The 25,672-nt window shown below is 41.8% G+C and overlaps 1 protein-coding gene across 2 annotated transcripts in view; it reads right to left on the reverse strand.

Annotated features, from left to right (window-relative positions):
* The window catches only part of LOC120977729 (ankyrin repeat and SOCS box protein 12-like), a 147,713-nt gene extending 123,267 nt beyond the window's left edge, over window positions 1-24,446 (reverse strand). The window contains exons 1-3 of one of the 2 annotated variants that reach the window (XM_040405805.1): window positions 23,652-24,446; window positions 22,981-23,162; window positions 21,019-21,138 (exon numbers count right to left, since the gene is read on the reverse strand). In XM_040405805.1, the coding sequence (XP_040261739.1) occupies window positions 21,109-21,138; window positions 22,981-23,162; window positions 23,652-24,276 (837 nt within the window). In that variant the 5' untranslated portion in view covers window positions 24,277-24,446 and the 3' untranslated portion in view covers window positions 21,019-21,108. Of the gene's footprint in view, window positions 1-21,018; window positions 21,139-22,980; window positions 23,163-23,651 lie in introns of those variants that run through there. The other variant, XM_040405804.1, reaches the window with a different exon arrangement.
* Window positions 24,447-25,672: the final 1,226 nt, after the last annotated feature.

Below are 25,672 nucleotides of genomic sequence, written 5' to 3' on the forward strand. Positions count from 1 at the left end.
ATGGATATATTATACATAGAGATGTATGCTGACAAGGGGGCATACATACATCTCCATGTATACACCCATACCACCTGGACCGGCCCATGCAAAAGGGCCAATATACATGCATATATGTAAGGGCATATATACATATATATTTAAATCCAACACGTCCCTAAACAAGATATATAGACTGATGTGGAGTGAGAAGCATGCTATCTTCTATTACAGAAAATCTATGCATTTATTACTTCTAACATGTCTAACTCCATGCCTGTACGCTATAATTATACAAATGCATACCATAAGAGCGCCCTTGCAGCATAAATTTGGCTGATATAAATTGGCCTCAAGAGCACTGAAATGCCTTTAAATACAAATGTAGGCAAAAACAATGAACAATTATACAACCATGGTATATGCAATTTTTTATGAAAATGAATGGCAAATGTATGGTGCTGTCCTACCATAATTCAATACACTGCATAGAGTTCATGATCACAGTAGTTAACATATCAAAGGATGCCAGAGACATTTAGAGCATAGCTACAGGATACTCCATAGATGTCTGCTAGGTGGGGGTCCCACATCTGGGACCACATGGAAGAATAAAGGTGCCCTAATGCCCAATCTGCCAGGTCAGCTAGCCCCTGTCTTCAGACAGAGATTTATTAGAATAAAGCTATGGACATATTGTAGATGTGACAAATGTTATTAGTTAGAAAAACACTTTCACTGATCAGCGCTGGGAGTAAAGCGATATCTGAACATTTATATACGTGCTATCTGCACGGGGCATGTGCAGATAGGACGTATATACCCAGTGGGCAGTCGGGAAGGGGTTAAAGTGTTTTTCTAAGTAATAACATTTGTTTGTCATATCCACAATATGTCCATAGCTTTGTCCTAATTAACCTCTGTCTGACAGGGGCTAGCTGACCTGGCAGATTGGGCATTAGGGCACCTTTATTCTTCCATATGGTCTCAGATGTGGGACTCCCACCTAGCAGACATTTATGGAGTATGCTGTAGTTATGCTCTAAATGTCTCATGCATCCTGCAATCTAGCAGGAGCAGGTCGGGTCCTGACCCTGAGGAGAAGACAGGAGCGGTTTATTACCTGTGCCGGGAAGTCAGCACTGCACGAGCACAGGGGTGAGAGAAGGAAGAGGCAGAGCCGCTTCCTTTGTTAGTCCCTGTGGTCACATGACTGCCGGCGGTGTCTGGGGTAGGGACAGGAGAAGAGCTGCAGGGTCTAAGGAGACCCTGATCACCTCTGCCTGTGTGTGATGCCTCCACAGGGGGCTGTTTTCCCCTGTAACTGGGGTTCCTGTGGATGCCCCTATTACAGTGGAAACAGTGGGAAAAAAAAGTAAAAAAGAAGAAAAGTCAGTGTCCTCCAGAGGTCTTTTAATAACCTTCTGGGGGGACATATTATGTGATAATTCACAACTAGTGGGTAGCTTAATAAAACTTAACATTTAATAATATCAAATAAAATGATAGGCCCTTTTAAAGTAAAAAAATGTTGCATTGAGTACAACTAGAAAACTGCATAAGTGTCTACAACTGCAGTATAATCATAGAAGAGGAGGGGACCCAATTTCAGAGATAGCGGTGATAATAGAGTGAGAGGAAAAAATAGATAGAAGGACACAATGCTGGGTCGCAAACCCTAGGTGTCCCTAAATCGATTTCCTTACCCCCTCCCTCACTTTCTAGCTCTGGAGTCACCCTTCCTAAATATAGACTGCCCAGCTTCGTCCGACAGATAGGAACAGGTCCGGTCGATCCTGACCCTCTACCAGCCGAAAAAGCAAAAAAAAAAAAACTGACAGAAAATGAGGTTGGCAATACAGTGTCTCTGTCTGGCTAGTTCCGGCCTTCAACACTAGAATCACTCAATACTCTAGGGACCTTGTGCTATCCCTTATAACAGTAATCAAACATGTCCCGACACGTTTCCTTAGTAGTTACCAATCCCTCAGGGGACTAAACTATATACTTATGACCACTAGGTATCAGGTCACTATTCAAATCAAGTAAATACAGTAAACACAAGTCAGTTATACTCCAGGCTGATACAGTGTAATCAGCCCAAGTCCTTTTGACCACAAGGTATCAAGTCACCAGTCAGATCAAGTGTATCAGATAAACACAGATTGATTATAATCCAGGCTAATACGATGAAATCAGCCCAGATCTGATTCCATTCAATACTCAAAACTCATAAGGTGTTCTCTCCCATGCATTGAATCAGCCATCCTGGTCAAATATTGCCAATAGATATTATCAGCTGTTCAATGAAGTGTGCACAAAGCGCTTAACAGCGAGTCACCATTTACTTATCTGCTCAATGTTGGATGACCAATGTGAACAGACAGGTGATGCGGATGTCTTTCCTCGGCGTCCTGCGTGTGGCAGCAGCAATGGGGATACATTCGCGGCTCGTTTAAAATGCCGCGCTTCTCCACCCATTCCCCGCCTATTCGCGTCCCTTTGCGTCACGTGACCGGATCACATGTAAAGACATGTGTTCCTCTCCCGGTCACATGACCAAGCGGCTCCAGGAAGCATTCAGGATGTAGGCATACCTTCATTACCAGGCAACCATTCAAGCATACATATGTCACCAATGGGCGGGATCATCATGATGCAATGGGTTAGTGCTCCAGGTGCCAATACCTATTCACTGCCTGGCAACCGCTCTTGCCTATCGACGCCATAAGTGGGCGGGCTTGTCGCAATACATTCAGTTAGACCATTGGGCGATACTAGTCCACCTCATGCAGTGCTCCGATAGAACAAATACCCTGGGGGTTTGCCAGGTCCGCAGACCCCAGGGAGGTGTTATAGAGTTTATAAGGCCAATCCTTGTGGTTTCTGACATAATAACAATTATCTATACATTAGCCTAAATTCAGCAGCTATCCTAGTCTAGAGCCCAAATGATAGGTAATCCTCTGATTTTAGGTATAAACAGTGGATCACATCTACATCAATGGGTGCCAGACGTGATATCACTGATTGCCTACTAGGGTATCAGAAGACAGAGGGACGGGGGGGGGGGGGAGGCGATTAACAGCACTCAGGGACCAATGTAGCAACTGAATGACAGCTGTTCATTGAGCCCCATGGGAGACACCGTATTCAGCTGGAAGATCCACCACGTTTCTCTCTGAAGGACCCTCCTGTCCCAGTCCCCTCCTCGTCTTGGTCATGGAACCACCTCAATCCCTATAAATTTAAGGCTGGAGAAATCACCATTATGTACCCCGTTGATGTGTTTTGCCAATGGTGTCTCTCTTTTATTTCTTATATCGCCAAGGTGTTCCCCCACTCGTCGCCGCAGCTCACGAGTGGTCTTGCCCACATACGCCGGAGCCACATTTCCAGTATATAGACCTTTGATGGCATACAAACGTGGAACCAATTTACATGACAAGTTGATCCACACAGATACAGGTGAAGTTAGCAAAGGCGGGCAGACATTTTTGAAACCCCAACAGATGGGTAATTTCGCTGACTGTGGACACTCTGTCAGCCAACTGAGATTCCGGGTCATCGACTCGGTGAAGATTCCCAAGAGAGGAGGTGACAGGGAACGCATGCTAAAGAAAAAAGAAACTGGAGTGCAAGTAGATTTGAAGGGGCACACTCAGAAGGGAAACACAATAATGGATGATACAATAGTAATTTAATACTTTAAAAACACACCCTTAAAATAAATGTAAAAGATACATAAAAACGCACATCAATGGTATACAGAACGTTGTGTGCAGCAATCCTGCACAATGACCTCTGCGTTTGAGATCAATGTACCAGCAATGTCCCAATCCAATGAGTGTATAATAATAGTGCCGACAATGTCCCAATCAGAGTCCTAATGTAATAATAGCACTATAGCCAGATCCTGATGGAACCATAATTGTAATGTAGTAATGGCACTATGGCCAAATCCTGATAGAGCGGTGATGGTAATATAGCAATGGCACTATGGCCAATTCTAATAGAGCAGTGGTGGTGATGGTATCACCCAGTACCAATGTCTGATAATCAGAGCGTTCAAAAAAATATAGCAGTTGTTAATGCTGACTTCACAGTGAGACTGACAATCCAGTTACTTACAGTCTCTTGCAACTTGTGATACTCCAGTACGAACCCGGTCTTATCCCGGTCTTACCCCTCTTCGCTGCCTGCCTGCAGCACTGGCTTCCCAGGCGGCCGTACACTCGCAGCATCCCACGTGGTGTACTCGGCCGTGTGTGGCGTCCCACGTGACCTGGTTTTCTAGGGTACCGGATGGACGCTAAGTTGACGTCACTGCTGTCCGACTCACACTCCGGTTCTATATCAAAAATAGATCTCGAGCACTTTGGTCCTTTGATATCGGGCTTCCTTATTCCTTTTTATGAATCCACGCTCACTCTGCAGTGCCAGACGCGTTTCAGGGTCTTACGCCCCTTCCTCAGTGGCCAACCGAGTGAGTGGATTCTCACTCCTTATAAATGAAATTTTCCTACCCACAATCCCACTTTTCTGTGCATGTCCTAATTTGCGGGATGGATTGGATTGCTACTTCTTTATATTATCATACCTCACAATTAAAATATAATTAAATGAACATTATAATCATAAATACATAACCCCACATACATAATTCAAGTTAAAAACGGTTTATGAAGAAGACTGCAAGGTCAGGCAATCATTTGGAAGGCAACCGCATCAAAAACGCATCAATGTGAATTGCGTTTTATGTGCAGTTAATGGTCTGTCGGTCATAATCTTTCCTCCAACATTCCCTTCATGAATCAGTGTGTATCCGAATCCAATAGTGAATTGAATCTTTTGACTAAAGCAGTTGTAGCTATGCAGAGCCGTCCGGCAGGGAGGGGAGATCACAGTGTCGATAATCGACCAAACTGCGATGTCCCATCCCCTTCGGACAACCCCCCCAGTAGTCACAGAAACCCAAACACCTCCATCTCGGCGTTAAGGCCCCTGGGAATAATTGTATCATACTCAAAGATTCTGCGGGATTCCTGTCTTGACATGTGTGCAATATGGTTACCCCCTCTCCATACCTTCTTAACCCTTTCAATGGCCATAAATTTCAGGGCCAGTTGGGTCACAATTGTGTTTAATTTTAAAGTGTTTAGATAGAGAGTGTGTTTCTAGACCTTTCCTGATATTTGCCACATGTTCCGCTACCCTCTTTTTGAGCGTTCTTTTTTGTTCTGCCAATATATTGCTTCCTGCACCCCACACTGTAGCAAATATATGACATCAGTGGAATCACAGGTCAAGCATTCTTGGATTTCCAAACTGAAAGAGTTTACTGTAGATACTGCTGTTGTAGTTTTTTTGGGGAAACTAGTAATCCTACAGTTGGCACATACGCCACACTTGAAGAACCCATTTACTGTCAACCAATTGTTTTTCTGTTGTTGATGGTTGTCCTTCCTGACTTTTACGGTCGGTGCTATTTTTCCAGCTAGATTGCTAGCCCTCGTGTACGTTATTTTAGGTGTATCACTCAAAAAAGGACCAATCACTTTGTCATTAAGCAGGTGTCCTCAATGTTTCCGGATGCTCGCATACGGAGCAGGGGTGAGCCGCTGTATCTTTTTCTTTTTACTAAAGAAAAAAGAGCTTAAATGGATTTTTACCTTGCAAGCTCTACAACCCCAGGGACTGAATATAGAATTTAATGCAAACGGTGTAGATAGATAGAATACTTCCTTACTTGTTAAGGTCCTTTTCAGTGTATTTTGTTTTTACTGGGATTTTAAGGTCTATATATATATATATATATATATATATATATATATATATATATATATATAGCTTGAGAGAAACAGGACTGCACTCCAGATAAAAGTGAAAAATAAGTGGAACTTTATTCACCCATAACTTTGGCAACTTTGCAACGTTTCGGCTCACAAGAGCCTTCTTCCAGCATAGAAACAGTGAAAATGACAACATATAAAGGCAAGTCTCAAGTGACTAGCCAATCATACTGTGATTACAATCATGATTAAATTAAATACATATGATACATATAAACAAAGTGCATGTGCATAAAGTGACATGTGCTTAGAGATCCGCATCACAAGAACATCGTCCCTGGTCATCGATCACATAAACATATAATATATAAGTAGTATAAGTGTATAATAAAGTGCATGAATATATCAGATGAAGATCGTAGAAATCGCACCTCTAGATGAAATGGCGCCAGCATACACTATCGTGTTTCGTTGAGCGGCTCCATTCCTTCACTGCGCATGTCCAGATCCGTGTCATCCTCTCTGTCATAGCGCTTTCATGTGACGCATGCGCTTCATCCTAGTTACACTGAAGGCACCATTTTGATAGAGGGCAACATTGCCCAGACGGTTACGTAAGTGCCACCCGTGCATACCTTCAATGTGCAAAACACTTTCCTGTATAGTATATTAAGCCGCAGTAGGTACATCCTACATAAATCAGCATGTGGAGAAGGTACCAGCTCTGCCGAGATGGATCCTACCCACTAGATGGCATGTGTCAGAGGGGGGACACGTCCAGTGTGCCCAGCCGTCACCGCCAAACTAATTGCTGAAAATAACACAGCCATAAGAGGAATTCTTAAAGGAAAGCGTAGCTGAATGAAAAAATTTTTTTCATATCTGAAATACGCAGCGAGAAGACTGTAGATTTTGCAGGCTCGGTACCATCATCATCAGAGAGGGCCAGTTCAAGGATCTCCATCCAAATTTATTTTTTTATATATATACATTTGTATGGTAATACACCCCCTTTTTCACTTTTGTGCTATTAGCAACCTATTTATTTACACCTTTTTATGATCGCATGCTCCATAATAGATCTCAATGCTCCTTTCTTTATTAGATGGCTCCCTGTATATAGCCCTCTGTTGTCCATATCATGTATCAGTGCTATATGCTCGGTCGGGGTTTCGACATATGGGGATTGGTGACATTAATTTGCTGCCTCTGCCATGTGTAATCTGGCCTAGTTACATATGGGGACATATTTGCACCGTCTCTATATTGTTTTTATATATATATAATTGCGGTCTATAGCAAATGATCTGGAGCATTTTTATTTTTTGTGGTGTTCTAGGACCTGTTGCGAGTCAGGTGACCATCACATGGTCGATGATGCATCGGACATGTGACCCAGAATACTGATTTTCATTGGTCTACATGCGATGCTTGCCTACAATTAGATGCTGTCCTTTTGCTGTGTGAGGCAGCGTAGCTCTGCCCCCACACCGACGTGATGACGTCACTGACATGCGCAGTACACCTAGGGAGACGCCGGCATGTATGGACAACATGAGGATGCAGATGGAAACGATCTAGTATATACCAGGTACTTTTGATTGATTGAGCATTATTTCTATTGGCAGCAGCGATCATTTTAATTAAGAAACTTAGTAGGTATCTTGGAAATAGCTCACTAGCCCCACAACCATCAGAGGTGCGCAATCTGATGAATTCACCCTTCAAATTGTGTAACTGTCAATGTGGGATTGGCACACTCAAACATGCGGAGCCCGACGGAGTTGAAACTATTTATTGTGACTACGTTTGATAAAATGTAATAAAATACAATAAAATACAAATATAATAAAATGCAATTGTAAATAAAATTGAATTAAACAATGGTTGTAGTTACTCCTATATTGTTCAGATCAACTGATTACAGATACTAATAAGTATCCTAAACTAGTAGGATGCTCTGAGTATTTTCAATGGCGGGTGGGCCTGCAATGATATACAATAGAGTCTGTGTATATTCAATTGCAGATCCTAACAACAAAGTATCATCATACAAATTAATCGCACTCTGTATCACTACATTTCCTAACTACAGTGATACCTCGGTTCACGATCGCTCTGTTTCACGACCAACTCGATTCCCGAACAGAACAGTTCATAAAAATATTGCTCCGGTTCACTAACTCCGCCTCGGTTCACGAAACAGGAGCCGCAGGCCATTTTAATGCTATTTCCAAGGCTGTCACATGGTCGTCACTTCCTGTAGGAAGATCGTGGAGAGAAGAAGAGACACAGAAAGAAGTACTGTGAGTACTCTGCAAACATTGGTGTGCTTTTTAGCACATACAGTACTATACAGTTCACTGGACACCCAATATGGCTCCCAAGAAGCATAGTGGAAAGAAGAAAGTGCGGAGCAGCAATGAAGGTGATAAGAACAGCAATGCAGGTGACAATGTGCAAAGTGGAAATGCAAGTGACAATGTGCAAAGTGGAAATGCAAGTGACAATGTGCAAAGTGGAAATGCAAGTGACAATGTGCAAAGTGGAAATGCAGGTGACAAGAATGTGCAGCGCAAGCATGGTGGCAAAAAGAAAGTGCAGAGCAGTAGTAAAGGTGACAGCAAGGTTGTGAAGAAAATAACCATTGAGCTGAAGAAGGAAATTATAGAAAAGCATGACCGTGGTATTCGTGTGACTGATCTGGCCTCGGAGTACAAGATGGCAAAGTCAACAATCTCAACTATTCTGAAAAACAAAGCCGCCATCAAAGGAGCTGATGTTGCAAAAGGAGTAACAATGTTAACCAAGCAGAGGACTCAAGTGCTGGAAGAGGTGGAAAAACTTTTGTTGATGTGGTTGAATGAGAAACAGCTGGCAGGTGATAGCGTTAGTGAAGCTATGATCTGTGAGAAAGCCAGGAAATTGCACAGTGATTTACTGCAAAGAAGCCCCTCTACAAGTGCAGCAAGTGACGAATTTAAAGCAGTAGGGGGTGGTTTGAAAAATTCCGCAGGAGAAGTGGCATCCACAGTGTGATTAGACATGGTGAGGCTTCCAGTTCTGACAAGGCCGCAGCAGAAGCCTACAAGTTAGACTTTGCGGAATTCATGAAGACAGAAGGGATACGTCCCTCAACAAGTTTTCAACTGTGATGAAACAGGGCTCTTCTGAAAAAAAATGCCGAACAGAACCTATATCACGCAGGAGGAAAAGGCACTACCAGGGCACAAGCCCATGAAGGACAGATTGACCCTTTTGCTGTGTGGCCAACGCAAGCGCCGATCTGAAAATTAAACCACTACTGGTGTACCCATTCTCAAACCCCTCGTGCATTTAGGCAACAAAATGTGAACAAGGGCCAGACTGCCCGTCATGTGGAGAGCCAATTGCCAAGCTTGGGTCACAAGGCAATTGTTTATGGAATGGCTGCACGAGGTGTTGCACCCACCGTCAGAAAATATCTTTTGATAACCAGCTGCCTGAAAGGTGCCTTCTTCTGATGGACAATGGCCCCGGCACACCCTCCAGCCTTGGTGTGAGATATGGATGCTGAGTATGACTTCATCAAGGTAAAGTTCCTCCCCCCCAACACAACACCACTTCTGCAGCCCATGGACCAGCAAGTCATCTGCAACTTCAAGAAGCTGTACACAAAGGCGCTCTTCACTAGGTGTTTTAATGTCACTGAAGAGACGTCCTTGACTTTGAAAGACTTCTGGAAGAAACATTTCAATGTTGTCCACTGCATTAACCTCATTGACAAAGCCTGGGAAGAGGTCACTCCCCGAACCCTAAATTCAGCCTGGAGGAAACTGTGGCCAGAATGTGTCGCTGAACGTGAACATGACTTTGAAGGGTCTGATGCAGAGGTAGTGGAGGAAATTGTGTCCATGGGCAAGAGTATGGGTCTGGACGTTGATGGTGCTGATGTGGAAGAGCTTGTTGAGGAACATAGGGAGGAGCTGACCACGGAAGAACTTTCTGAACTCCACAGTGAGCAGCAGAAGGCACTTCTTGAGGAGCATTCCACTGAGGAAGAGGAAGAAAGGGAGGAGGTTAGCAGTGATGCCATAAAATCCATTATGCAAAAATGGAATGAGTGCCATGATTTTTTTGAAAAGCACCACCCCAACATAACTGTCGTGAACAGAGTGCTAAATCTCATGAATGATAATGTGGTTCTCTCATTTCCGGGAGGGTTAATGCAGCACAGGAAGAGAGCAGGGAGTGACATTGGACAGATTTTTCAGAAAAACTGAGCCTGCAGCTAGGAGACAAAGGAGAGAGGAAACCCCTGAAGGAGATCCCCCTGATGTCCTTATGGAGGGGGACTCTCCCTCCAAACAATAACTGCCTCCCACCTGCCTTCCTCCATGCCAGAAGTCATGTCAAGCAAGGTTAGTGTCCTCTCTTTATACATTACTATACTGTACTAATGTGTATTGTAATTTGTTTCATATTTTGGTGCTTCAAAAACACCCAAAAAAAGGTCAGCACGGATTAACCGGATTTACATTGAACCCTATGGGAAAATGTGCCTCGGTTCGCGACCAATTCGGTTTGCGACCAGAGTCAGTTCACGAATTAAGTTCGTGAACCGAGGTATCACTGTATTATGTACTCAATTTCTTATGAATCTATGTTCAAGTTTTTTGAGAATTACCGAAAATAAATATTCAGAAAAACCTATTCAAATTTTGGAAAAAAAATTCTTTTCGGAAAGATTTTTCACACAAAGTTCCGGTTATATTCACATTCGAAAAACACTAGGAAAGTCTTTATGCAAAATCGCATGCAATAGTTCTCTATATAGGCACTGTATTACTATCTCTTTGTGCTTTTAATCACTACAGTCCATGCGTTTCCTGGTTGTTGTGTACTCGATTTTTCATGAGAATCTTTGCATACATCTATATTCAAATTTTTTCAAGGATTGCCGAAAAAAATCTTTTCAGAAAGATCTTCGGAAAGATTTTTCCACACAAAGTTCCGATTATATTCGCATTCAGAAGACAACGTTACGAAAGTCTTTATGCGATAATCACATGCAATAGTTCTCTATATAGGCACTGTATTGTTATCTCTTTGTAAGATGTAAGTTTGAAATCAGTACCAATAACCCACGCTTGTGGGCTTACCTGTCCTATTTGTTCAGCTGGTTTTTCTGAGTAGTTGTCGCTTCCGACTTTAGGCCGGTGTCCCGGTCTTTACTGTGTCGGCGTCTTAGTACTCTGTATTTCGCATGGGGTATATCCCCAATGATGGCTTTCAGCTGGTTAAAGGCAGGTTAATATAGAGCGTCTTGTTTGAATCCTCGATGTCCTTTAGTTTTAACAGTGCACTGTTCGTTCGGGGTTCAAATCTTTCCGGGGTGAAACTTTCGCCAAACGCGTTTCGGGGATAACTCTCCCCTTCCTCAGTGGCATCACCCCCTACAAGTAAATGATGGGTCTTGTGAAAAAAGGTATCATGGGAAAAAGGTATCATGGGAAAACAGTATCCTGGAAGAAAAGGAATATGGATTCTCCCAGTGTGGATCTTCCTCATCTATACTTCTTTTCTCAATTTTGATGGTATTTTTCTTGTTTTAACTATCCATGATCATTCCAGAATTCATAAACAATGTAATTTTGTTGATTTTCAAGTGTTTTTATACATGCGGTTTTTAGTTGCGGTTTTTGTGCGGTTTCTCTTATGATGCGTTTTTTTCTCTATTGGTGCGTTTTTTTGATATTTGTTGCATTTTTTACTTCTAAATCAACTACATATCATGTTTTCTTAAAATAACATTCATAATTAAAATTATAAGGCAATTTTGGCATTGACCTTCAAAACATTGACTTCAAATTAGGTCAAATGGTGATACATCTGACACATTCAGGGAGGAGTCAAGGGACGCACACCCGCAGTCCACAGAGAGTCACAGTGCTGATAGACAGCCTGGCATGTGACTCTCTGTGAACATACGGGTGGACGACCCACTGTCTATAAAAAGCCGAAAATTTCAAGCTCTGAGTTTAGCCCCTTTGGCATCATGCTCTGGAATGATCATGGATAGTTAAAACAAGAAAAATACCATCAAAATTGAGAAAAGAAGTATAGATGAGGAAGATCCACACTGGGAGAATCCATATTCCTTTTCTTCCAGGATACTGTTTTCCCATGATAGCTTTTTCCCATGATACCTTTTTTCACAAGACTATCGAGGGGTATAAAAACCCATCATTTACTTGTAGGGGGTGATGCCACTGAGGAAGGGGAGAGTTATCCCCGAAACGCGTCTGGCGAAAGCTTCACCCCGGAAAGATTTGAACCCGAACGAACAGTGCACTGTTAAAACTAAAGGACATCGAGGATTCAAACAAGACGCTCTATATTAACCTGCCTTTAACCAGCTGAAAGCCATCATTGGGGATATACCCCATGCGAAATACAGAGTACTAAGACGCCGACACAGTAAAGACCGGGATGCCGGCCTAAAGTCGGAAGCGACAACTACTCAGAAAAACCAGCTGAACAAAAAGAACAGGTAAGCCCACAAGCTTGGGTTATTGGTACTGATTTCAAACTTACATCTTACAAAGAGATAACAATACAGTGCCTATATAGAGAACTATTGCATGTGATTATCGCATAAAGACTTTCGTAACGTTGTCTTCTGAATGCGAATATAATCAGAACTTTGTGTAGAAAAATCTTTCCGAAGATCTTTCCGAAAAAAATTTTTTCGGCAATCCTTGAAAAAATTTGAATATAGATGTATGCAAAGATTCTCATGAAAAATCGAGTACACAACAACCAGGAAACGCATGGACTGTAGTAATTAAAAGCACAAAGAGATAGTAATACAGTGCCTATATAGAGAACTATTGCATGCGACTTTGCATAAAGACTTTCCTAGTGTTTTTCGAATGTGAATATAACCGGAACTTTGTGTGAAAAATCTTTCCGAAAATATTTTTTTTAGAAAAAAAAATTTCGGCAACCCTCGAAAATTTGAATAGGTTTTTCCGAATATTTATTTTCGGTAATTCTCGAAAAACTTGAACATAGATTCATGAGAAATTGAGTACATAATAGTTAGGAAATGCATGAATTGTAGTGATACAGAGTGCGATTAATTTGTATGATGATACTTTGTTGTTAGGATCTGCAATTGAATATACACAGACTCTATTGTATATCATTGCAGGCCCACCCGCCATTGAAAATACTCAGAGCATCCTACTAGTTTAGGATACTTATTAGTATCTGTAATCAGTTGATCTTAACAATATAGGAGTAACTACAAACCATTGTTTTATTCAATTTTTATTTACAATTGCATTTTATTATATTTGTATTTTTATTACAAATTTTATCATAACGTAGTCTCATTAATTGTTTCAACTCTGTGGGGCTCCGCATGTTTGAGTGTGCCAATCCCACATTGACAGTTCCATCATTTTAATTAACACACAGGTGTCATTGATTGATAGTATGTGGTCACTGGTTAGATGTTGTCACATGTGGCGGGCCATCTATATTATTTATATGCTTGATTGTGTCTGTACCAGTATACTTGAGAAAGGGTACTGCGTAGCCGAAACGTCGTACTTGTGTGTGCACTCTGGTCCCCAATAAAAGTCACACTGGATATGCTGCTGTGCTACCTTCTTTGAACCGTTTATATCCATGGGACGGCGTTGGATTGGCTGTCCCTCCACGGCTGGTGCATTCCATACAGGCCAGAAGGTCCATTTTTGTGCTGCTCTACAACTACTTTTTTCACTGCTTTGAATCCGAGCAGCGTGCACTGGGGATACGGTCATTGTGTACCGATGGAAACACCCCCTGGACCGGGTAAGACCTCTGAGAGGACCAATATGAGTGCATACTTATACACTGAGGACATCCACAAGTTGATTAATGAGGATGCCAGTGATGCGACATTCCTCACTATACCATCTATTGACCTGTTAAAAAGAAAGCATGAAAATGAGTCTAAAAGACTTGCTACAATTGAATTGCATCTCAGCACGCTGAGGGAATACTATAAAGCACAACGTGTACCTAGAGGTTTAAGATCACACCTCCGTCCCAACCTCTTTCCCACCAATGAGGAATTTTGCTAAAAGTTTGAATCTATGAATAACAAATATTCTTTTGAGTTGATGCTGCTTAATATAGAATACCTGCAAAAAGAGGCCAAGGGTATCAAAAGAATGTTGGTGCCCTTGGAAACGCAGATCCCTGATTTGATGACTGCGGATGATTTTGCAGCTCACAAAGAAAAATTAACCTCACACATGCAACGACATAAGGTTGAAGTGGAAAAAACAAAAAGAGACAAGTGGCACCGTGATCTGGAGGACTATCAATCTGGACGGATATATAATTGGCAGAACCAACAAACCCGCACCAGACCGCCCAAGAGAAGGGGCAGAGGGAGGAGGTTTGACCAAAGCCAATTTGGGTTTACAACAGGCGAGTCAAATTCCACTGACGACTCCATGAAACCGGCTTTTTTAGGGAGAGCGGGACACATAGGAGGAAACTCCGACGTGGTGGCAGAAAACACCACAGAGTCCAGAAAAGATCAGCCTCCACCGATGTACCCGATCTACAACCAGGGAGCCCGGGAGAGGGTGACGAGACGCATGCACAAGAAATAAACAATCTAGTGGTGAACATATCATCTATGGAATTGGACAATGATCAGATCAACGTCCTTGCACATGGACTTTCTTTTTGTCCTATAGCTGATACAGATTGGTTCGAGCTAGAACTCGACCTACAGCGCTTTTTTAGGCGCCTTAGATTGAAGGCATTTTTTGACAATAGGACCCACGGTAGGGTTATGTCTGGCCGTGAAGCTGCTGAATTGTCTTGGCAAATTTGAGCTGAGTAACAAGAGCAGCTTCATGCCGCCACACACTAACCACATTGTGGAGTCCTATATCCAAATTGTTACCAAACATATCAGAAACCTGCAGGAATGTACTCAGCAGATTTGTCCTAATCTGTCACATGATGAGAGACGGGCCCTTAAGGCACTGATGTCCTAATAGAGACATCACTATCAAACCAGCCGACCAGGGGGGAGCTGTGGTGATCATGGACACGGAGGGTTATATTAGGGAGATACGTAGACAGCTGAGTGATGGGGAGGTCTATGTTGAACTTCAACATGATCCCAAATGGGAGATAGCCAGAGAGGTGGCGAATATCGTCGATACGGCGGTGGCACGTGGTTTCATTGATTCAGAGCTATGTCAGTTCCTCAAGATAACTTTCCCCATCACTCCGCTCATCTACGTTCTCCCCAAAATTCATAAACAGCTGATAGACCCCCCTGGCAGACCCATTGTGTCGGGCAGGGGATCCATTTTTAGTAACATTGCCATATTTCTTGACAAACTACTCCGTGTCCATGCTACCTCAGCTCCCTCCTATGTCAGGGCTACGGGACATTTTTTAAGTAAGCTCAGCAGCATTAGTTTACCTACCCATTTCTTTCTGGTAAGCTTTGATGTGGTGTCTCTATACACGTCTATTATGCATGACTATGGATTAAATGTCTTCGATGTGGCCCTGGCCAGCACGGGATTCACTGGTGATGCACACCGCTTTGTCCTCGACCTCCTTGAGTTGGTCCTCAAGAGGAACTACTTCCTCTTTGGCAACACCTATTACCAACAGTCACGCGGTGTGGCCATGGGGGTCCAATGTGGCACCAACTTATGCCAACATGTTCATGGCGGAGGTCGAGGACAAATTGGTTTATGCATCTCAGTATCGCCGGTGGGTCCTGTGCTGGTGACGCTACATCGATGACATTTTTATGATTTGGAGTAGCTCTATGGAGGATTTTAATGATTTTCACCAACACCTCAATCATGGGGTACCCGGGCTACAATTCACTGTGACTTGCTCGGCCGAGGAGTTGCAGTTTCTTGACGTCAGGGTATACCTAGAAGGAGGTCAACTAAAACAGATCTGTATAAAAAGCCTACAGACAGAAACAATTTACTAAGATACGACAGTAACCACCCACGCCGCATGTTGGACTCCTTACCGTGGAGCCAGATGCTACGTGTGAGACGAGTGGTGTCAGATGACAATGTGTTCACCAATTGTATTGATGAAATGTGCAATAAATTCGCCCAGAGAAAATATCCATCCAGACAGTTACACAGATCGAGGGCCCGGATCTCCATGGCTGACAGGGTGTCCACTGTTCAGGTTCCCTCTAGGAACAAAAACATGGGACGTATACCGTTTGTATCCACCTACGGTACCACAGTGGGGATATTGCGCAGATCTTGAGAAAGGACTGGCATATCCTACACAGTTGCTTCCTTCAATTAGTGAATTTGAAAAACCACCATTGATGCATACAAACGTGGAACCAATTTTACATGACAAGTTGATCCACACAGATACAGGTGAAGTTAGCAAGGCGGGCGGAAATTTTTGAAACCCCAACAATGGGTAATTTCCCTTGTTTGGGATGCTGCAATTGTGGCAATATGCTGAAAGGCAATACCTTTGTTCACTCATATAGTGGTAAGAAATTCAACATCAGAGAGTATTATACATGCGCTCCAAGTACGTCGTTCTACATGATCGTCTGCCCATGCAGTTTAATCTATGTGGGCGAGACGACCATGGAGGTGAGGGAACGTATTAAAAACACTAAAGCACCATAAGGTAAAAAATGTTAGACAAGCCAGTGGCCAAACATTTCACTGACTGTGGACACTCTGTCGGGGGAGCCAACTGAGATTCCTGGTCATCGACTCGATGCCGATTCCCAAGAGAGGAGGTGACAGGGAACGTATGTTAAGAAAAAAGAGCTGAAATGGATCTTTACCTTACAAGCTCTACAACCCCAGGGATGAATATAGAGTTTAATGCTAATAATGTAGATAGATAAATACTTCCTTACAATGTTAACGTCCTTTTCAGTGTATTTTGTTTTTACTGGGATTTTAAGGTCTATATATATATATATAATATATATATATATATATATATATACATACATTTGTATGTAATACACCCCCTTTTTCACTTTTGTACTATTAGCAACCTATTTATTTACACCTTTTATATGATCGCATGCTCCATAATAGATCTCAATGCTCCTTTCTTTATTAGATGGCTCCCGTGTATATAGCCCTCTGTTGTCCATATCATGTATCAGTGCTATATGGCTCGGTCGGGTTTCGACATATGGGGGATTGGTGACATTAATTGTGCTGCCTCTGCCATGTTAGTCCTGCCTAGTTACATATGGGACATATTTGCACCGTCTCTATATTGTTTTTATATATATATATAATTGCGGTCTATAGCAATGATCTGGTGCATTTTATTTTTTGTGGTGTTCTAGGACCTGTTGCGAGTCAGATGACCATCACATGGTCGATGATGCATCGGACATGTGACCCAGAATACTGATTTTCATTGGTCTACATGTGATGCTTGCTTACAATTGGATGCTGTCCTTTTGCTGTGTGAGGCAGCGTAGCTCCGCCCACAGACCGACGTGATGACGTCACTGACATGCGCAGTACACCTAGGGAGACGCTGGCATGTATGGACAACATGAGGATGCAGCTGGAACCGATCTAGTATATACCAGGTACTTTTGATTGATTGAGCATTATTTCTATTGGCAGCAGCGATCATTTTAATTAACACACAGGTGTCATTGATTGATAGTATGTGGTCACTGGTTAGATGTTGTCACATGTGGGGGGCCGTCTATATTATTTATATGTTTGATTGTGTCTGTACCAGTATACTTGAGAAAGGGTACTGCGTAGCCGAAACGTCGTACTTGTGTGTGCACTCTGGTCCCCAATAAAAGTCACACTGGATATGCTGCTGTGCTACCTTCTTTGAACCGTTTATATCCATGGGACGGCGTTGGATTGGCTGTCCCTCCACGGCTGGTGCATTCCATACAGGCCAGAAGGTCCATTTTTGTGCTGCTCTACAACTACTTTTTTCACCACTTTGTTATAGGGACACTCTGTGGACTTCTCAAGCTGTTCACACCCTCCCCACTTCATGACTGAGCCACTATTTTGGCTTTCGGCCTGGCTGACATCATCATTTGTTTGACCTTTCTCCTGATCTGTCAGAAGGAAGGAAAAATGAGACGCACAATAGTTCCTGTCTGTGTAGCAGCTGTAAGGCCTGTATGGTCCCACTAGAAATGGCTTATGATTTGGTAGACAAAAGCAGGAGTGGGTACAAAACACAGAAGACATGCAAATATTCCATTCACTTGTCATCTCTGTTTTAGATCCACTCCTGTTTTTATTGGCATTAGCAATACTGAGCAAATGCTGACCGAGTGAAGCCGTATGCTCCAAAGACAGGATCCGTTTTTTGCGGGTTATTGTTCTGACGGTTCAGAGGAAGGGCTATTATATCAGTGACGTCAACACAAACTTACTGCTGACACCCTCTCCACTCTGTCAGTGGGGCTCTACTTGTATAAGTGTGTAATAGAACAGGTTCTGCAGACATCTATGTGGAATCAGCTGACAAGGGTGTAAAAGTAGTGCGCTTCTTCTTGACACTAACATCCACCTATAAGGCAGAGTTCATACTTGAGTTATTAGGCCAGTGTTGGCAAATTTAAGTATACTTTCTTATAATTTTAATCGAGTTTTGGTTTAATAAAATCAATGTTAAAATATTTAATAAATTTAATAATAAAAATTAAATGTTGCGTAAGACGGGAGAGAATCGGCCAGTCTTCTGTTTATTCAACGACGTGGTGTTGCAATGGAGAAAGCATTAAAAAATATATATTACTCTCCATCTGGAGCCGAATCCTGTCAAGATTGATGCAAGTGCGGTATTGGCTGCTCATCTAGCAAGATACTTCTGGCGGGAACATGCCTGCCATGCTGAGGCCTCTACTAGCGACAGACAATGAGAAGACAAAGCTAGATCTTTTTTGTACATTGAAGTGAATAATTTTTGGGCCTGTACTCCACTGGCCTGCAGTAAAATTGATAGCTTATGTCCGTCTAATATACCTCCAGCCACATAATCACTTGATCTTTTCGGTCCAGTGAATGCCTAATGTTTGGGGCCTGTACGTCCGTGGCCTTAAATATAATTTTTCTAGGCTCCAGCAGGGCACATTTTTGAGAGTTTCAATTTAAGACGCATTAAAATGGCCCCTGATTAAAATACATATTTTTTTGGGGGGGAATTTTTGCCATTGATCCCCCTCTGGTATGTCACTGTTCATATTGTGGGACGATTTGTGCACTTCTTGTAAGTATTTGGTGGTTGCAAATATGAGCTGAAGGTTTTTCTGGTTCGACTGCCATTAAAGTGAATGGGGCCTGTCACGAACTTGCGGTTCACGAACATTTGATCGCGTTTGCGAACTGTCCTGGCTGATGTTCGTCCATCACTAATCACAGATATTATCCATATAGTCCTCCTATTATAATGGCTATTATTAGACTAGGTTGCTAATGACCCCAAATATCAATTTGGGGTCATAAGCACCCAGCGCGATGCTCGAGTGTCCTCCCCGCACGTTTGTTGGCTGCTAATGCAGCCAATAAACATGCAGGTAAGTACTGCCACTCTACTAGTAATGCGGTAGCCATGTTGGTTACTGGCATTACAGTGATTGGCTGGCCGAACGCGTCATCACGTGGTTCGTCTTAGTCAGGGAGAGCTGTTGCTGTAAAAGGGACAGATAGTGTAGAGAATTGAACTTTATTTTTTTGGTTAGGCAGGGTTGGTGTTAGAGACCCAAAAAATCCTTTAAGGACTATTCTTGGGTCTGGCAGCAATATATATTTTTAGCGCAACCTGCTAATGATTGATTTCTTGTACACTGCTTGTAACCCTCTTTATCTTGTAAGTACAATAAAACCTTCACAGCTCAATTATGTGATTGTGCATCACTATTTGCGGCAACCTTGATCCTTAACAGGAGTTCACAAAGGAAAGGAGAAAGTGGATCTATGTGACCTAAATGCTTTCCCATATCCAGTGATATCTGCTTGATTCGGAAAGGAGGATTTTCTGTTTGCTCTGGAGCAGTGCGATCCACTTGAAAAACGCACTTTAATTTATTTGCGAATACAATGGAGTATTGAACACACTGTATTCCCATGCATTCCTTCCACCACAAAAAAAGGGATATGGTTCAATCTTCCTTTTCTAGTCCTCCTCCTCCATCATACGGTATTAACATGCTTATTAGGCTGCCCTCGCTCCTAATGTTTTAGAGGGTCACCAGCAGGCCCTTGCCCATACTGTTTTAGAGGGTCAGCTCAGCAGCATACCCTCATCCCTTATGGTTTAGAGGGTCAGCTCAGCAGCAGACCCTCACGCCTAATATTTTAGAGGGTCAGCTCAGCAGCAGGCCCTCACCCCTAATTTTTTAGATGGTCAGCTCAGCAGCAGGCCCTCGCCCCTAATGTTTTAGAGGGTCAGCTAAGCAGCAGGCCTTCACCCCTAATGTTTTAGAGGGTCAGTTTGACAGCAGGACCTCGCCCCTAATGTTTTAGATGGTCACCAGCAGGCACTTGCTCCTAATGTTTTTGAGGGTCACCAGTAAGCCACCAATCATAATTTTTCAAGGGTGTGTATGATGCCCTCTTTATGTGTAACAAAGGGTGTTTTGGAGTGCCGTTTCCTTGTAATTTCGGGCAGCCCTTTCACTTAGTGCATAGGCTTTATGAGTGTAGGAGTCCCACTACCTGAACAATTGTACCACAATGTGAATGAGGCCCTCCTTTATGTGATATACAGGTTGTATCGGAGTGCCTCTTCCTTGTAATTTTTGGCAGCACTTGCACTTTATATACAAGTAAATATACAGGAAAGAATGTCTCCTAACAATTTTTCCTCTAAAATCGATTTTATCTTGGGTTTGGTGCGTATAATTGTCAGTCTGTAAAAGTGGCGTACTACTCGGACAACATCGTTCACAGCAGCGACCTGGGAGTCAAAGATGCATCCAGACATCCTCCCCATGCTGTTCCCGAACCATTTCAGTGGTGTTTCCATCAATTTCTGAAAATTTTCTGTTAACCAGACACTGTCCCCTCTTCAGAGCAGGGGGTTCCTGGTTTAATGCTCGGGTTCTCCCATTGACTTCCATTGTGTTTGGGTGCTCTGCCAAGCACCCGAGCATCCCAAAGTGTTCTACTCAAGCACCCGAGCACTTTGGTGCTCGATCAACACTAGTTATCACAGTAGGTTATCGATTCTTTAGTAACAAAATCACCCTCATCATCCCCTCCTTTCAGAATGTTCACTCTGGGAGGTTACTGGACATTTCCTGATCTCATTGGTTTCATAAAAGATAGCCCCGACAATGGAATACCTGTAGAAGAGCAAAAGCAGACATTTATTTTTGTGATGATAATTGGAAGAGGAAAAGAAAGTAAAACAAGTGAGAAATGCTACAACTAATACTATCAGATATATAGACTGATGTGGAGTGAGAAGCATGTTATCTTCTATTACAGAAAATCTATGCTTTTATTACTTCTAACATTTCTAACTCCATGCCTGTACGCTATAATTATACAAATGCATACCATAAGAGCGCCCTTGCAGCATAAATTTGGCTGATATAAATTGGCCTCAAGAGCACTTAATTGCTTTGAAATACAAATGTAGGCAAAAACAATGAAATTTATACAACCATGGTATATGCAATTTTTTATGAAAATGAATGGCAAATGTATGGTGCTGTCCTACCATAATTCAATACACTGCTTAGAGTTCATGATCACAGTAGTTAACATATCAAAGGATGCCAGAGACATTTAGAGCATAGCTACAGGATACTCCATAGATGTCTGCTAGGTGGGGGTCCCACATCTGGGACCACATGGAAGAATAAAGGTGCCCTAATGCCCAATCTGCCAGGTCAGCTAGCCCCTGTCTTCAGACAGAGATTGATTAGAATAAAGCTATGGACATATTGTGGATGTGACAAATGTTATTAGTTAGAAAAACACTTTCACTGATCAGCCCTGGGAATAAAGCGATACCTGAACGTTTATATACGTGCTATCTGCACGGGGCATGTGCAGATGGGACGTGGGCTGCCCGGAAGGGGTTAAAGTGTTTTTCTAACTAATAACATTTGTTATATTCACAATATGTCCATAACTTTGCCCTAATCAACCTCTGTCTTACAGGGGCTAACTGACCTGGCAGATTGCGCATTAGGGCACCTTTATTTTTCCATGTGGTTCCAGATGTGGGACTCCCACCTAGCAGACATTTATGGAGTATCCTAAAGCTATGCTCTAAATATCTATGGCATCCTGCAATCTAGCAGGAGCAGGTTGGGTCCCAGCTGTGAGACACACCTCTTGTGCTGGTAGGACAGCGCTGCATGAGCGCAGGGGTGAGAGCAGGAAGAGGCAGAGCCGCTTCCTTTGTTAGTCCCTGTGGTCACATGACCGCAGAGGGTGTCTGGGGCAGGGACAGGAGCAGAGCCGCAGGGTCTAAAGAGACCCTGATCAGCTCTGCCTGTGTACAATGCCTCCAAAGGGAACTGTTTTCCCCTATAATTGGGGCTCTTGTGGATGCCCCAGTTACAGTGGAAACAGTGAAAAAAAAAGTAAAAAAAAAGTCATTGTCCTCCAGAGATCTTTTAATAACCTTCTGCGAGTACATATTATGTGACAAAAATAAGTAAACAAAAATAATTAAAGATACAAATATATATTTTTTTTAAATACAGTCCAGAAACTGTCACCATAGCTGCCCTGTTCGCTCAAACCTATACATGTTATATATGAAAATGATCGTCACAAAATAAGGAACCCATTGCAATAATTCATTTTTGTGTCCTTTTTAATATTAAGAAATAAAAAGCTATAATATAAAAAAAATTACTTTTTAATAATTAGCTGTTTGCCTCCAAATTAAACCTATAAAAACATTCTAATAAAAAGTCCTAAGTGTCAAGTAAAAAAGAAAAATTGCAAAAATTATTTTGGTAGTCAAACAAATAAAAAAGCTAGAGTTAGTAAACCACCACGTGCACAAAATCACAAAAAGTTGCCTGGACATTCAGGCCTTTTGTGGGCTCAGTCATGAAAGGGTTAATCAATAGCAGGGTGAGACAGTCACTGTTTTAAGAGAACATCTATAAATACCCAGACCCTAAATGTCCCTAAAACTGGATTTCCGCTTTGATAACTACCGGATATCTTGCTTGATAATGTCGTGGCAGCTTCTCTTTGTAATCCAGCTCATCGTGGTACTGTAAGTATCTCAGTAGTACATAAGGGACTTCTAGCTGATCAATGAGACCAAGTTTCCCCACTTGTTTCATTAGCCTTCTTATAGTGATACGACACTGGGACATCAGGGATCTTGGATGAACTGTAGAAGATAAAACCATAGTACACATGAGGATGAGATTGTAGGTTGACAATACCAGCCAGTAATACAATCTATAAATGCTGGATAAAAATCATAACTAGTCCAAAGAAATAAAAATGAGCTCAAAGTAAGTTACGTAATCATAGAAATAGGCAATAATCCATATTGTGGCAACCTAATTGAAAGCACCCTAAACGGTTTTATTGTGTATGTATTGAGATTATAGATTTTTTTATTTCTCCTTAAGCTCCTATACTCTTTTTACATTCTAGGGAAATTGTCCAGGCGTGCAGTATAGTGTAATTGTTTCCGTCTTAGAGCCCAAAATCAAGGAGCTTGCAGAGTTTGTGCTTTTGTAGGAAAGATTTTGATTATTTAAGAGATTGGCACCCAAAGAATGAAATGGTAAGAATAGATCAAGGTGATATTTATAGGAAATAAATACAGGACTTCACATATTCAATGCTCAGAAGAAGAAGATGTCTTTACCTATTTCTCTGTCCAGAAGTTTTGCTGCATCATTATCAACTTGGATCCGGGTTCTCTGTATATCAGGTAAGTACATATTAGCCCCAAACTGAATGAGCAGTTTCACAAATTGGACCTCATAGTTGTTGGCAAGACACATCCCTAATATTGACGAAACATCTGGAGCACTGCTTAAGAATTCAGGGTGTGAACAGTTGTAATCTGGGTCAGCGCCAAAAAGTAGTAACATTCGAAAACAAGTCAGATCTGCAAAACTTGCTGCATAGTATAAAGGTTGAGTCATGTCGAGGTCGACATCAGGATTTGCTCCATATTCCAACAGCAGCCTGAGGACGCTGACCTGCTCTTTAAAAATGGTGTGAATTACAGCGTTACGCCTACGCTCATAACATGGTTTGACTCCAGCTTTTAACAATTCTTCAATACACTGAAAATGACTAAAATTTATAGCAGAAAACAGACATCTGTGTAGCACAAGCCCACCAGTTTTCCTGATAAGTTTCTGAGCTTTCCCCTCAGACAATAACATACGGAGTTTTTCTGGCTTATTTGCTCTTATAACTTCCTGAACTTTATGACGCAGCGCCTTCTCCTTCTCCTTTCTAGACCTGAGAAAATTGAACATGATGGCTCTTTATATGGCGGCAGAATGTATATGACCAAATATTATATAAGTAGGATACAAAATACCGCAGATTACAAGTCTGTGTGCTCGTCAGATGAAAGCATAGTCTCCTTCATTCCTTCCAGCAATCCTCTGAGTTATTTCCTGAGTGTTTACCCTGCGCTGTCTGATTCTTAGAGCTGAAAGGACCTTAGGTGACATCACAGCCACGTGACAGACACAAACTAATGGGCTGGGCAGAAGCAAAAGTGCAGAAGTAGAAGTGCAAAGTGTAGGACATGAGCACACGGAGAAGAGAGGATATTGCAGTAAGATAAGACCTTACTGAGAAACCTGCACTAAACAATGAATACAACTTAGAACAGCAGAAAGTCAAATTCAGCAAACAATCCTGAATTAACCCTAAAGGTATTCAAAACTGATTTTACAAACTTTGTTAACCCTTTATGTGTTCCACAAGAATTAAAGGAATATGGAGATGACATTTCAGAATTTCACTTTTTTGGCAGATTTTCCATTTTAATCAATTGTTTTCCGCTAACAAAACTCAATATTTATTACCCTGATTCTGTAGTTTACAGAAACATCCCATGTGTGGTCGTAAACTGCTGTACGGTCACACGACAGGGCGCAGAAGGAAAGGAACTCCATATGGCTTTTGGAGGGCAGATTTCACTGGGATAATTTAAAGTTGCCATGTCACATTTGAAGACCCCCTGATGCACCCCTAGAGTAGAAAGTTCAAAAAATGACCCCATTTTGGAAACTTCGGGATAATGTGGCAATTTTGTTGGTACTATTTTAGTGTATATATGATTTTTGGTTGCTCTATACTACACAAGGTAACAAAAAATTTGCTGTTTTGGCACCGTTTTTATTTTTGTTATTTACAATGTGCATCTGACAGGTTAAATCATGTGGTATTTTTATAGAGCAGGTTGTTACGGACGTGACAATAACAAATATTTTTGGTTGTTTGTTTCAGTTTTACATAATAAACCATTTTTTTCAGTATGAGATGATGGTTTGATTGCCACTATTTTGGGGTGCATAGGACTTTTTGATCGCTTGGTATTACACATTTTGTGATGTAAGGTGACAAAGAATTGCTTTTTTTACACCGTTTAGAATTTTTTACGGTGTTCACCTGAGGGGTTAGATCATGTGGTATTTTTATAGAGCAGGTTGTTATGGACGCGGCGATACCTAATATGTCTACTTTTTTTTTTTTTTTTTACATTTAACACAAAAACATTTTTGAAACAAAAAAAAATACAGACTCAGAGATACCTAATATGTCTACATTTTTTTTCCCCCTATTTAAAAAAAAAAAATAATACTTTGTTTGGGGAAAAAGGCGCTTTTTTTTTTTTTTTTTTTACTTAAAACCTTTACA

This window comes from Bufo bufo, chromosome 8, assembly GCF_905171765.1.
Source record: "Bufo bufo chromosome 8, aBufBuf1.1, whole genome shotgun sequence".
NCBI lineage: Eukaryota > Metazoa > Chordata > Amphibia > Anura > Bufonidae > Bufo > Bufo bufo.